This window comes from Fringilla coelebs (genome assembly GCF_963513975.1).
Source record: "Fringilla coelebs genome assembly, chromosome: 3".
In the NCBI taxonomy this organism is placed as follows: Eukaryota; Metazoa; Chordata; class Aves; order Passeriformes; family Fringillidae; genus Fringilla; species Fringilla coelebs.
Genome location: NC_140030.1, coordinates 42283686 through 42298195, shown reverse-complemented (window position 1 = coordinate 42298195; position 14510 = coordinate 42283686). Strand labels below are relative to the sequence as shown.

General features: G+C 33.3%; 1 protein-coding gene across 1 annotated transcript in view; it reads right to left on the bottom strand.

Moving 5' to 3' along the window:
- The window catches only part of GRIK2 (glutamate ionotropic receptor kainate type subunit 2), a gene marked incomplete at both ends in the record, with an annotated part of 340423 nt that overhangs the window by 198935 nt on the left and 126978 nt on the right, over window positions 1-14510 (bottom strand). The window contains 3 exons of the mRNA XM_084201897.1: window positions 3374-3547; window positions 6469-6522; window positions 9941-10122. Coding sequence (XP_084058023.1) covers window positions 3374-3547; window positions 6469-6522; window positions 9941-10122 — 410 coding nt within the window. The remainder of the gene's footprint in view (window positions 1-3373; window positions 3548-6468; window positions 6523-9940; window positions 10123-14510) is intronic.

Genomic DNA, 14510 nt, shown 5'->3' with positions numbered 1-14510 from the left:
TACACATTTTGATTATTATTTCTGCATTATGAGGACAAGTACCATTTTGATTTTCCTCAGATATTAAGAAATATGAAAGAACCATCAAATGCACAAATTAGGTCTATAAGTATGTGAATGATGATAGAAAAGTGTCTTCAACCACAGTAGACTAGTGAGTCTTCCACAGGACTTCTATGTATCATATTAAAAGTAAGTCTACATTTTTATTTAATATAAATTAGTTTAGCCCTAACAAGAAATAATTTTTATAAACATTTACACAATCACTTTTATCTCAAGAAGACTGTGCAAAGTGTGAATAGTTTGAACAATATGGCAAGCAATTTTCAACATTTCTACAGATTTTCTGGAGCCATGGAAAAAACACAGCCAATTGTACTGTAGTTACTCTCCTAAATCAAAGAATGTATTTATTTTCTTTGCTGTATCAATAAGTAAACATTTATTACTAGAATTGTTCAATATGGTACCATTGATTGAATAGTTTAATTTTTTTTCCCAATTTTTTTTTCCAAAGTAATCCTTAAGAAATCCTGAGAGTGAAATGTGATTGAAAATTTGATTTTGATCACTTTCCCCCTCAGGTGTGCTAAACCATCACTTTTTTCAGAGCTGTGCTGAGGAACAGCTTAGAAACAAAGGAAAAACTATCATAATTGAACTCAATGGGATTCAGGACATTTTATACCAACTTTTTATTCCATTAATATGCTAAAAGGTAAAATAATTAGGAGAAGAATGATATACTAGTTAGACAATTAAACAAGCCTACAGAAAAGACCTTGAAATAACAATTAATACTGGGAACTCTATGAATCATAAATAAGGAAAAGCAATGTCAGAATTACATTGATAGTTCTAACTGTCATAAGGGCAAAGTCAACATGGTGAAAAAATTGAGGGTAGAAGTAATTTACACAAACACCACTGGAGCTTAAAAACTTTGCAAATCGTAACTGCCTGCTTTTACACCACCAGAAAAGTGTTAGTCTTTACTGAGGTCTCTAAATGCTTTATACAAATTTCAGATTTTTACTTGGAACAAGTAATGATTAAATAGCATTTGGCTGTGTGGTTCCAGCTGAATGCGTTCCCTCTAAGCAGTCTTCTTGCTAATTTTTTCTGATTAAGCTGTAGTCATTATTAACCAGTGAAAATAAAACACATTTCCAGCCCAGATCAGTTAGACTACTCTATGGCACCAACATCTGTGAAGAGTCTTTGATTTCCAAGTCCATTTTTGCCTTTAAATATACATGAATGGTGGCGTGAAAGTAAAATTTTACACACTTAACTGATTTTACGACTTCCCTGATAAAAAGTTGATAAAATGGCATATTTTATTCTGGGCACAGAAAGAACATTGTGCAATGACATCATAATTTGACTTTCCTTCACACCATCCAAATGGACACGCTGTGGTTGATTTCTTGTATCTAAGGACCAGATCAAAAAAACTCTGTAAAATCATAATGCTTGCCAAGATTATTAGCCCTTTAAATATAATTTAAATACTACCTTCATCTCTCAGGTATTTGAAACCCAGGAATTCAAAGCACATTTTAATGTTTAATCAACAAAAAGAATGACCATAAAATATTCATCACAGTCTGTATCAACACTTGGTTCCACTTGTAACATAGAGGGCTCTTATGGGTCCAGAAGAGAAGCCACTATGTTTTTCATGCGCTTTTTTATACTTTTCTATCCAGAGGCAAAGAAATGATGTAAAGTATTATTCTTACAGAGTCCTATAACAGCAATTATAGGATTCTGCCGCACATCAGAAGGTTTTCTGAGAAAAGCACCTTCTTTACAGCATCACAGGAGATTAAAAACATGAAACTGGCCCACAGAACTCTATTCCAATATTTATTATTCCATTATTTTTCACCTTGGCCCTATGTTCTTATAAAAAAACTATCACTACTGATCTTGGTAACTATCCAAAGGTCTGAGATCTGTTACATCTTTGATCAGTACATAAAATATACAACTACAATGAATGAGAAGTGATGCAAATTTTAAATTCAAAAAAGTAAAAAAAAAAAAACACATTGAAAGTATTAATGCAAACTAGGAAGCATGAAGCAATGACTTACAGTAATAAGTAGCAGCTATAGCTGATACGGGCTTCACACAGCTTTCAGATTTTGTGGGTTCATTTGCTTTTTTGAAATTATTTAGAGAAATGAACAATATAACTTTTAAACTACTGTGTGATGCAATCTGTAAAGTGCAGGGCAAGGAAATCAGTAAACAAAATTAAATTTAAAATGTTTCAAATGATCATGTTCAAAACATTGTATAGAGTAAGTACATTACAAAAACATTTTTCCCTAAAAAGGGTGATTTTCTAGAAAAAAATTAAACTTATTAAAATATTGATTGCAATTTACTACCTAATATCTATAAGATCATCAAATCTTATCAGTAGAAAAAAAAATGTTGATTAGACGTGTTATGTGGGATAATTCACACAATCTAGGCATTTGACATATTACTAAGATACCTGTCTTCAAGAAATAGAATTTTCTATTTTTGAAATTGAAGAGAAAAAGCCTAAAAAAAAACCCAAGCAAAGAAACATAAAAACAACAACAAAAAAAGATTCCCAAAATATAAAAAACAAAGCCAAACAAAACATGACTACTTAAATTGCTAAGGGGCCAAAGTGGAAAATCTTTCAACAAATTTGAAGACTAAAGCAGACCTAATGTAAGACATTTTTTTAAATAATTTCCTTCCTGACATTATAATTCCAGATTGAATTCCAACTAATGAGCAGAAAATCACCAAAACCTAGCAATGAAAGTTTGCTTGCAGGAATACAGTGGAGATTTTTAAGTGATGCCAAAGACTAGTGGCAAAATGGAAGGAAAAAAATGAAGATAAACAACCAGATGAATCTGAAACAACAGACAGTACAAAAAATAGTAATGAAGTCCTGTTCATAATAGTAATAAAATATTTTAAATAGATTTACATAAATATTAGAAAGTACACATTATAAATGAATGAATCTTAAATGAATAGGACACAAAATGCAGAGAAAGAAACCATTTCCATTAGCTTAATTTTCGTCCCATAAAAAAATTTCACCAGGAAATCAGGGAAATAAGGTGAATCCGATATTTAGAATATGGCATTATAATTTGAAAAAAAATACCGTGCATGTAATTTTGAAAAAAAGTTAATATAATCATGTATTCAATCTGCAAAATATTAACAGAAAAATCACAGTTACCCTCTGACTGATGCTTACAATAGCGTTTGGTTACATACCTCTAAACATTTTAACAACAAAAAGTTATATGAATTTTTTTAGCTTCACAAACATAAAAAAGGAACCAAATACTGGTATTCATACCGTCATAAATCCATCCAGCAAACCTGAATCAGGCTTCGGTGGTGCTTGCAAGCGCTCCATAGACCACTTCTCAATGATAGATGACACCTGGGTGTTTTCTGTGTTTAGAATTCTGAATCCAGTCATGTTAACACCACTGTACCGATAGGGTTCCACATCCAAGGCAAACAGGTCCTGAAAAAGTCACCATTGTATAAATTCTGTAATACACTGCGCTTGTTATTTCACTTGTCAGACCATCTCCCCAGATGAGAGCATGGTAATTTTTCAGTGCTATTTATGCTAGGAAATGTGTCCTGCTTGTCTGGGGGCCTGTGTCTGTGAGCAAGCAATGTGTCTGCCCTTATGGCGGGAGTAATCTGATTCTCAGAGGAAGAAGACCAGACTTTCAGGAAATGTTAGTCCAATTACAGAACTGTATCTACTACTAGGTAGGCTAAAATACTACAGTAATTAATATCTAGAAATTGAAAATTTCTAGATATTAATATTAATTTCTAGTTCTTGAACTTACCAGAAATTAAACAAATGCCAAATAATGAAATAAACTGGACCGGAGTTTCCTTGAGCTTTCAGTCTCAGTGAAACTTAAACATGTTAATCTTAGGAGGATAAATTGGTGGAGGAGAGTAGGCAGAGAGTGGGGGTGGTGGTGAGCAGGGATAAGGAGAAATGGCTTTATATTTAATCAAAAGTATTTCTTTACTGTCATCAACATACTTCCAAATATGGACATTTCTTTGATTAGGAATTCATCTTTGCAAGAATAGCTTTTGCCAGTGTATAGGTTTTCAATTTATCTGTATGTGTATGTGTACAGTTAGCCCTCAAATATGCACAGGGGGAAATATGATTAATAAAAATAAAACAATTCAAATTTTAGCTCAAGAAATTAAATTCAAGATTATGCTAGTGTTTTGATCAAATCGTAAGAAGCAATGTAGAAACAGTACTAGACTTCAGGAAACACAGGTGTAAGATCAAGTTTTGACCGGGGGAAAAAAAAAGATGCAATCAAGGTTATACATGATCTATTCTTTCCCTATAATATAATTTTGATTTATTGAACACAGAAATTTTACCCATGATTCATATGTATTAATTAATCTCATTTTTAATTTAAATTTTGTTGTCAGTTAGCTTTAGGTGTAACACTTGCCTGAATCCATTTTGTTTACTGGCTAGAGCTGAAGAAGATTAAACACTGTACTGCAGAAAACCCATTGTTAGCATCAAAAAGCCCATTAAAACATCAACCAGTTATCAATCACTACCCATTTTTAAATCTATAGCTACTATTATGATTTACTTTCCCATTCACAATATTTAAGATATGCAAGTTTCAAAATTCATTTAAAATAACTTCACATCCTCTTTGCAAAGAAATAAAACATTTTATCGCAAAGGAAATGTGGACTACGTTACGTCTTTCTCTTTAAAAAATTCTCTCAGTTTTTACTGTGCAAGACGTCAGACCCTTGAATGCAATTTTTTAATCCAAACACATTCATGTTTACACTGGAATGTAATAAATATGCACAATATTATTATGCATTTATTACAAATGCACACAGGTCAGTGTATTAATGAGCCAGTGCATTACATTCTGAATCAATCAAAAGGAGATTACACAGAAGACTGTTGTAAACACTGTAACTGGAAAATTTATTTGACAGGACTTTCACCATGTCAGGTAAGAAGCAATTAATATATAAAAACAACTAAATTATGATGCTGTTTCCACAGCTACATTGCAAAATCAAAATCTCTGATTTGTTTGTGCACAGTAAATTATCTCTTGATAATTCCAAGTCAAGATAATACTCTTGTCTCCACAGAAAATATAATGTTTTAATAAGAATGACAGAAAATTCTGATTTTTAAACAAAGCTTTAAGAGTGAAAATTCAATGCCAAAGGACAGCATAGTACTCAAAGAAACAATTTTCATCTATGGCAAAAAAATTTAAAAATGAGAAAAAAACCTTCAAAACATCTATAATCCACTTTTATGGCAGGAAATCTATTTAGCGAGGGAAATTCTATCACATAAAATCCTAAATCTATAAGTGACAGAACAATTCACCCTTCTAAAATAAGATAGTTATTTGTTCAAAATAACTTCAAAGTTATTTTGCTTTCTATCCAAGTAGGTATTTCATGTTAATACTTTACATGAATTCTCTTTTGTGATTCTGTGGTGGACCCCTACCCTACCACAAAGGATTCATTTTCATAAGAGCTTAAACATGCATGTGACTTTAAACATGAGTCAGTTCAAGCATGGTTTTGCCACATGTTTGCCTCACGTTTGTCTCATGCTTTTCATTTAAAAAACATCATGAACTGCAATCTGATTAGACAAAATTGAATGCGAATTCAAAACAGACAAATGGGCTCAACTCTGGAGACTGTAGTCTCTAGAATAATACTTTACCAACTTTTAAACTGTTTCTTGGTTAGGCTGTGATGAGCAGGAAAAGGGTCTTCACATGCACGTTTGTTTTGTAAGAGCATTGACATTTTAAATGTTCATTTATTTGAAATGAGAGATCCAAGAATGATCAAATTCCTTCTAAGTTACATTTACAGTGGACACCAAAGAATATTGCATAATTCATGTGCCTAAAAAGCTCATATGAATTGTTAAATAAAATGCTGCTCAGATTCACACCAAATTATTCATGAATCATATGACAGAGAAGAACTACCTTGTAAAATGTTGAATTAAAAATATGGAATATATGAGTAAATTTTAAAATGTCTTCATCTTCACATACAAACAGCTCAAAAACAAAAAGGACAAAATGCATAAAATAAACAATGAATTATGAATTATACATTTAACTTGATTGTTAAAAGCTGCAGTGCTACAACCAGATGCTTTTTTCAGGTCTATCAGTTTTCAGGGCACACTGTTGAGCAATAATTAAACCATCCTGATGAGTTTTCACTGAAAATAATAAAATTCAGCAAAGAAAACATCTTGCACTCACACCCCATTCCAGAGAGACCTTATCCACTTTGTTAAGTAATATAATTAGGAAAGTAATATCTTTGTCGGATGTCATGACTACGTTTTCATGAGCCACTTACCAGTGTGGTAAAGATATAGTGATAGTATTCTGTCATCATCCCCATAGCCAAAGCCTTTAAAAAAATAAACAAAAGATTAATGTTTCTGAGGCCATATAATACATTTTTATCACACTCACATGGCAAATGAAACACTGCAAAAGAACACTACTAAGATGAGACTATAGGGTTGGAATTATGCTAAAATTAGGTCAAGCAAGTCATTTCTTAGCAGTTAGAGAAGATTACTGACTATTAAAGGAATTTATGAACCAGATCTTCTGATAGAAAGAATATTATTAGACTGTTTGGTGCAGTAAATGTGAAAGAGGCTTGTATTTTTACATACTAATGGATACATTAACTTACAACACATAATTTGAGTCGACAATATTTTCATTCATTATTGAACCCTTCCTTTAAAATGAATTACCTAATAGGAATTTTTTCGATTTTGATGAACAATACCATGCATTTAAAAGAAGGACCCAAGCTTATATTATACATGTGCACATTTTTCCAGCCATGGAAGAAAATTCTCTTGAGTCAAATTTTGAACAGCAAGAGAGATACTACTTAAATAAAAATAAACAAATATTCATAGAATCATTTATAAATTCAGGTATCTCTCAAATACCTTCATCGCTCTTGCTATCCATGTAATATGAAGTAGTTTTTGATAAACTGTCTATTTTGAGAGTTCATGCTTTCCTCTCAATGGCATAAAAAATATATTTGTAGATAAAAAACTATGTTTATTCACTAAGGGCATTTTCTCCAGAAAAGCATTTATCTTCATGCTCTGCGCAGAAGTTTTCTTAGTATTTTCTTCCTTTCCAGGAACTATCAAAAGAATTCTTTGCCAAGTTGCTACCAGATGGACTCCTTCAAGGCATTGAAGGCCACAACTATACTGCAGTGGCAATACCAGAATTAGTATTGAAAAGAATTTTCAGCATTCTGAAGACTGTGGGAGCCTTTTTGCTTGTGACATTGTCCAAAAATGATGATATTAATAGTCTCTATGATCTTTTTGAAAGAAAAAAAATCTAAAACTAATCCAAATATCAGTTGCAAATCAGAATTTATAGTATTTTAAACACTATTTTGAAAAAACACCACTTTTCCAAAGAATGCTTATACTAGTGTACTTACAATTCCACAACAGTACTTAGAACTAGAGTATAGTGTTCCAGTGGCAATTAAATTCTCAAACACAGGAAAACCACATTCCCGTAAGAAATATTACAACTTCATTAGGAACTCTACAACTACAAACATTCTTAGCTTTTATAGGAATTTTTTTAAAAAACAAAAGTGTCTTCCTCTATATGTGCATCACATTTGCAGTCACCTATATCGTAACTACTTCTAATCAAGTCTTTCATACTCCAAAGGATCCCTACACAACATCCTACTTCCTACATCCTACATCCATATTCCTTATTCTGTGTGCAATGATGCTGTCTCTCTTCCAGGCTTTCCTGCTTTCACCTTCTCACTTCTCTAAAGATCTCACTTCTTTTTCCTTTTCAAACATTGTAATTTCTCTGTTCTCCTTATTACAGTGCTTCCCTAACCTTTTAAATTATGTATGGTTCCCTGGTTGCCTGGTGATGTAGATAACAATGAAATTCACCTTAATTTAAGTATGTTTGTCTGATTGAAGGGATTTTTTTTTCTTACTTTTCATTACATATTTTTGACCAGCAAAATGTAGTTGCTGTTTCACTAGGTTCTCAAGCTACATTGTTTTCTTTATTTTCAACTTTTGTTGTCTTCCACCAGCTTCACTGTTAATCTTTCCAATCACCCTCTCAAACTGAAACTCCTTGTCATTCATCCCTCCATTAACAGAAAAAAAATCTGATCAGTCAATAATTCATAAATGGATATATAACAATGTTATTTCAATAAATACTTATAAATGCCATATTTGGAATAGTAACATTGAATAATAAATATATTCTCAACACCCCTTGTGTCAATTTCAATGGCAAGTGCTCACATTCAGCTTCAAAACTACAAATTTTGGGCATATTTAAAGCATTGCAGTATAAGACCTGAATGGAAAAGTAAAAATCTACAGAATCTGTATAAAGATCTAAACATTCATGGAAGAACTTTTTCTGTACCTTCCCTCTCTAATCTTTAGGATAACCAATGTGCTTTGGTGAAACAGTTCACTATTTGATTTAAAGAACCTTAATGCTCACTCTCGGGTCCTGAGACATGTTTAAAGATACAATGGTTTTAATTTTGTTCCCATTTCCCTTTACTCATACATTTTTCACAATTTTGTATACTGTGAAATAAAAGGGATTTTTCACCTAAAAATTTCTAGGTACTGAAGGACTAATGTATCTCAATGGAGTTATTGTTAGTATTGCAGTTTAATATGGCCATCAACACATTTCCCATTTGCATTGTTTAGATTTTAAATATTTAAAATAATTAAATGTACATTCAATGATAAGATCTCAACAACTAGAAAAGCTAGGCTGGCTTATGTTTAGAAAAAAACACTAGCAGAGGTTTAAAACTACTAGGAACTAATAAAAGTTTTTCAATCAATTAACAATAAAGAAAAGAAATTATATCATACATGTAGGCTTACTAGCAATTTTAATTATACCCGCAATAATACCTGTAAGTACCTCTAATGAGACACATATTTCAAACTCCTAAACACATTTTGTTTTCAATTTAGACCCTACAGTTTTTTTGCAAGCATAATATAAACTTGAATTAAAGTCACTAAAAGCTATGCATTAGAAGAGTAGAATACTGTTTCGCTTTAGGTATTCCTCCTATCCTCTTTGTTGGAAGTCACAGCTTAATTAAAAAACTATGGGGAAGATTGCTTCTGAGCCAGTTAAATATTTGGAATTCTGCTGTATCTCACTCACTCATTTCATCTGCACACAATATCTTCAAAGCATCAACCCAAAAGTACTTGGGTGTTTTGCAGTTCCATTATTAGTGCAAAAGAGAATATAGCTCTAAGATATCAATTCTGTCCTCTCAATGGAAGACATTAATGTGGTCTGTTGGTAACATTCTGTTCAGATATCACTGTCTGATTAGGAATACACATCCTAGAGGCCTCAAATAAAAACAAATCTATAAATAAATAAATACATACATATATAAAGTTTTGTTGTATAAAATAACATTAATCAAGCATTTAAAACCATGCTTTAAGCATCAATTCTCCAAAGTACCAGTTCTTCATAGCTGAAAGATTAATATGTCTTCATGTTCCTCCTGAACATAAATTATTTAAACGCTTTCATTATAAAAGCATAATTAAAGCATCTACCTTTTGTGTCGCCAATAAAATTGCCTCTGAAATCCTTGGTTGATTTTCAGTAAGGCCTGAGTAAAACTGACATACAATTTCCCTGCTTGTTAAATATCATTAGGCCTGGATAATACTTTTATTTATTAGGGATGAAAAAGATTAAGACATCTAAAGCAGAATGAGGATTACCTGTTTCAAGATGCCTGCTGCCATTTCATGGCTGCAGTCAAAGATTACATGGAATTCTTTGCCTCTTTTCATCTCCTTTAGCAATGGCTTTGCATCTTTTGTGTCAGCCGGTAACTGACGGATTTTTAGTCTTAGGTTGTATCTTGATGGAGCCTTGATGAGCTCTTGTAATCGAATGAGACCTTAAAGAAAACAGGAGTCAGGAAAATTATCAAAACAAGAACCTGAACTGCTAGCAGGAGAACATACTATAAGCATTCAAAGCTTCCAGATACTTTTTCCCTTCTCATTTGGTTGGAACTGATACACAAAAATGTTATTAAAAAGAAATATTAAAAAGTATCTGTACTCCCAACACTTTAGTACAAGTCTCTTTTTCCTTAATATTAATGGAGAGTAAGGAGCCTCATTTAGGATTACCTTCAAACAGACATATCTTCCTCTAGCCTTATCGTGCAACTGTGCCATTCCTCTTTGAAGAACATATTACTCTAATTTAATTAAAGCCATATCCCAGACTAATAGTTTTTAATCAGACTAGACAGTCTCCCAAATAATAAATCAAGTTTACATACAAAGTTGTGAATCATTTCAGCACTGTAGAACACTCTCACATGAATCTGTTCTCCTATTTCTGGACTGAATCAGTTTTCAAGAACAGCAAGAAACAGAAGTAGCTTTACACTACTCTGCCAGTTTCAGAATTAAAACCACTCCAGAACAAAACTTATGATGTTTTTGGAGGCGACTTTGAAATTAATTTGATTGTATGAAAGATCATAGTGATTCATGATGTTCAAGTTTTCTGTGCAAGTACTGAGTATTTTTAATGTTAAAGGGAAGACTAACAGTTCTTTCTTGACTGCAAACTGCTCTTTCAGAGCATTCTTTACTCAAATGGGCAGAGTCCCTAATACGCATGTTTAGGCATATTTTCAGGTGTTACACCAATCACCTTTGTTACACCTTTGGAGATGGGATGGACAATTAAACTGTCAAGAAACTTTGAAATGGGATGAAAGAAAGGGAAAAGAGATGTTGCTTTTTCTGCAGCAAGTTTAGATTACCAAATTTTGGCAAACAAATGTAAGAAAATACAGATTGACAGGTACCTTGATCTATCCCCATTGGTTGCACTAATACAATACAGTTTTAGTCTTTCACTGTAGGTCCAAGATTTGTTACAGAATGGCAAGAAGTGTTTTCTTGCCTGCAGGAGTTTTTGAAGTAATTGTTTTCCAGTACCCTAATGAATTAAGCATATAGCTTAATTAGTTTGAGGACCACAGAATATTCTGAGTTGAAAGGAACCTGCAAAGACCATCACGTCCAGCTCTTAACTGAATGGCCCACACAGGAGCTGAACCTTGGTGCTTTTAGCTCTAGCTCTAACCATGGTAACCTCAGGAAACAGCAGTGGGTGAAACCCAAGGATTTCAAAACTTCCAAGCTTTGTTCTGTTCCAGAGAATTACCCAAGAACATAAGTCCTTAGAGGTCCTAACTGGGCTGTTCAAGAATTAAAAAAATACAAATTTGTAATCTTCATAAATCTTATCATTATTGGACTACCTCAGAGAAAGAAAAAATCACACCAAAATTTGAAATAGGAGATTTACAGATGCAGGAACTAAAATAATTAAAGGCTAACAAGGAAAATGCTATGTTAGCATCTGCCATCAGGGTTACCTATGTATCTGATAGAGAAGTGATGAGAAATAAACAAAGTACCACATTGGAAGGCAGTACAAAAGGTAGAAAGCTACCAAAGAAACCTGAGCATGAGAATGTGGGGAAGAGAACCTGCAAATGTGTATTTCTTCAATGCACTGACTGGACCTCAGTGCTGGGGCAGTACAGATGTGCAGGCAGGCACAGAAAGAAGAATTTATGCTTTCAATAACTGTCAATTACAAATAGTAACCAGTGAGATTTCTCAAAATATATTTTAATATAAATTAAATCTAAAACACAAGCAAATTCCAGGGTTTTCAAAGTTGTGTTTTTTCTCCTTCCTCATCAATGTGAAATAAAAAGAAAACTTAAACTTTTAATAAAAAGAAAACTTAAACTTTTTGTAATATTTTTCATAGCTTCTACATATAGCAGAATATTTTATTTTAGTAATAGTTAGAGTGAATACATACTTCCATTTTTAAGATTTTACATATATATTTCACCATGTTTCCAGCCACCAGTAAAGTTGGAAAGTTGAGATGGATTATGGATTATGTGGAACAAAACATGTTCCACTCTACTAAATGACTCACTTCAGCGGTCCACTTGGCCACCCACTATAGGCAATAAATTCTTTACTGGCATATGCTCATCATCTTCCAGCTTGCTGGGCTCTCAACAGGATGATTTTGGAAAACAAAACCCCCTCACTTGCAAGGGAGTGACGACATGCGATTCTGTGGAGAGCGCACGGTGTGGGGTGCTGCTGTGAAGGTGTGTCACACGTGGCAAGTACCACTGCCACAGTTACCCTGCAGCTCCTTGCTGCAGAGAAACACCTCACAGAACAAAAAAAAATATCAGAGAGTACTGAGCACACCTTACTCTGGTACATTTTATTTCTCTGGTAAAACGTTGAGAAGCAGGGTTTCACAATTCAGGCATTAGTGGGAACTGAGATCAGTTCTGGATCACACTAAAAACCTGTCTCTTTTAGATACTAATTAAAGGCTAGACATTTCCTTCTACACTGTATCTACCATTTGGGATGATGCATTTGTGTCTTTAAAAGAGTGGAAAGAATAAATTAGTTTTACTGAAAAGTAAAATCCACCAAAATAATTTCCTGAAGAACAGAACAATTTATCTAAAAACAAAAAAATAAACAAAAACACCACCATACACAAACAAAAGCTTTTCTAGATTAAATATTGAACAGTGGGTCATTATTTGTAACCAAATTAAAAATTAAGCACTGGAAAGATATAATCCAAAAGAACAAGGTCCTGCATGAAAACAGCAGCCTTTGTGTTCATCTGTGGACAATAACTGCTGCCCAACTCCTGGCTGCCACTAATCTGCTCTTCTCCTGAACACCCTAACATCCTGGCATCTGCTGGAGTAGTTTCTGCAGTAGCAATGGCCAAAAAAGTTCCAGGGCATCAGAGCATTAAACAGTTGAGGGCTAACCAGGCAATTCACATAGGATATAAATAAATTGTGCCCCTATCAGTAACAATCTGTTTGGAGTTCAATTTTTTGCAGCTATGAGATATCATATGTTTAAGGTTTTTTACAGTAAAACTAATGTCTCAGAGTAACAAAAAATGAGCTCTACCTTATTTAGTCTCTATAACATTAAATCCTGACTACATCAGGTGAAATCAGACAAATTATTGTTTGCTTTCATTTTTAGATGTTACCAAAATTTGTTCAATTTTTTTCACTTTTTCCATTTGGATTATTGAGATTCCTAAGACTCAAAGAAGATTGCTTCCTACTATTGTTCCTACTATGTGCAGTTTGTCTGTGGGACTCAATTTCTACCCTTCTAACTTTTGTGCATATTGGATGTTTCAGGTCAAACAAACATATTTACGCATTGACTAAAATTCTTGAGCTACTGATAATACCAAAGTTTCATTGCTGTTGTCTGACATCAGAGGAAATGTCATAGCAAGCTGGTTATGCAGGATAAAAGTAACAAGCTGTCGTGTACTGAGAAATAAAAGTTTCTGAATCAGTAAGGGACAGTTTCAAAAGGACACTTATGTAACTTATCAGAAGAAGGGGTATCAGAACTTCCAATGAAGGGAGGAATATAATTCAAGAACTACAAGGACTATGAAGCTAAAAACAAAACAAGTCCTTTCTTCACCATGATTTTGAGGCAATCTAGAATATTTTTAATTGAACACTTGTGTAGAATAATTTTCAAACAATTGATTTAAAATATAATATGAATTGCAGTCCTCACATGAAAAGGTGACCTCTTATTTTAGGATTTACAAGATCTGAGTGTAATGAAGAAAAAAAAAAAAAAAGAAACCCAAAAAACTCCAAACAAACAAACAAACCACAAGAAAAACAAAACAAAAACAAATTAAAAACTCCAAAGCAAACAGAATACAACCATTTGTGTGTATAAGCTCCTAAAAAAAAAAAATCTATTTTGAATAGTATAGAAATAATAGCTGCATTTTGGGAATGTACTTCCTGCATTTTCTTTCACCAGGGACACCTTTTTCCTGTCCCTTCAAACTCTCAATTCCTTCTTTTAGCAGCCACTGTGATAGAGCCCTACCTCTGAATGGCTGGGAAGAGTGCGGTGTGAGTAACTCTTTTCAGAAGCTGCCATCAATTCATCGTTAAGGAGAATCCTGAAGGAGCAGTTTGTGAGCTCTCCAGCTGGCATCTTCCTCCAAAGAGATCAATCACATTACCTCCTCGACATGTTCAACTTCAACCAGTCCAGGAAGCAAGAACCCTAAGTTTGTTTTAAAACCTGTCTCCAGCTCAGCAGTCTTGCAGGCCATTGCTGCGCCACCTGGCCTGCTCATCAAACTATTTATCATTTCCATTAATGCTGCTTTTGTGCTACACAGGAAGAATGC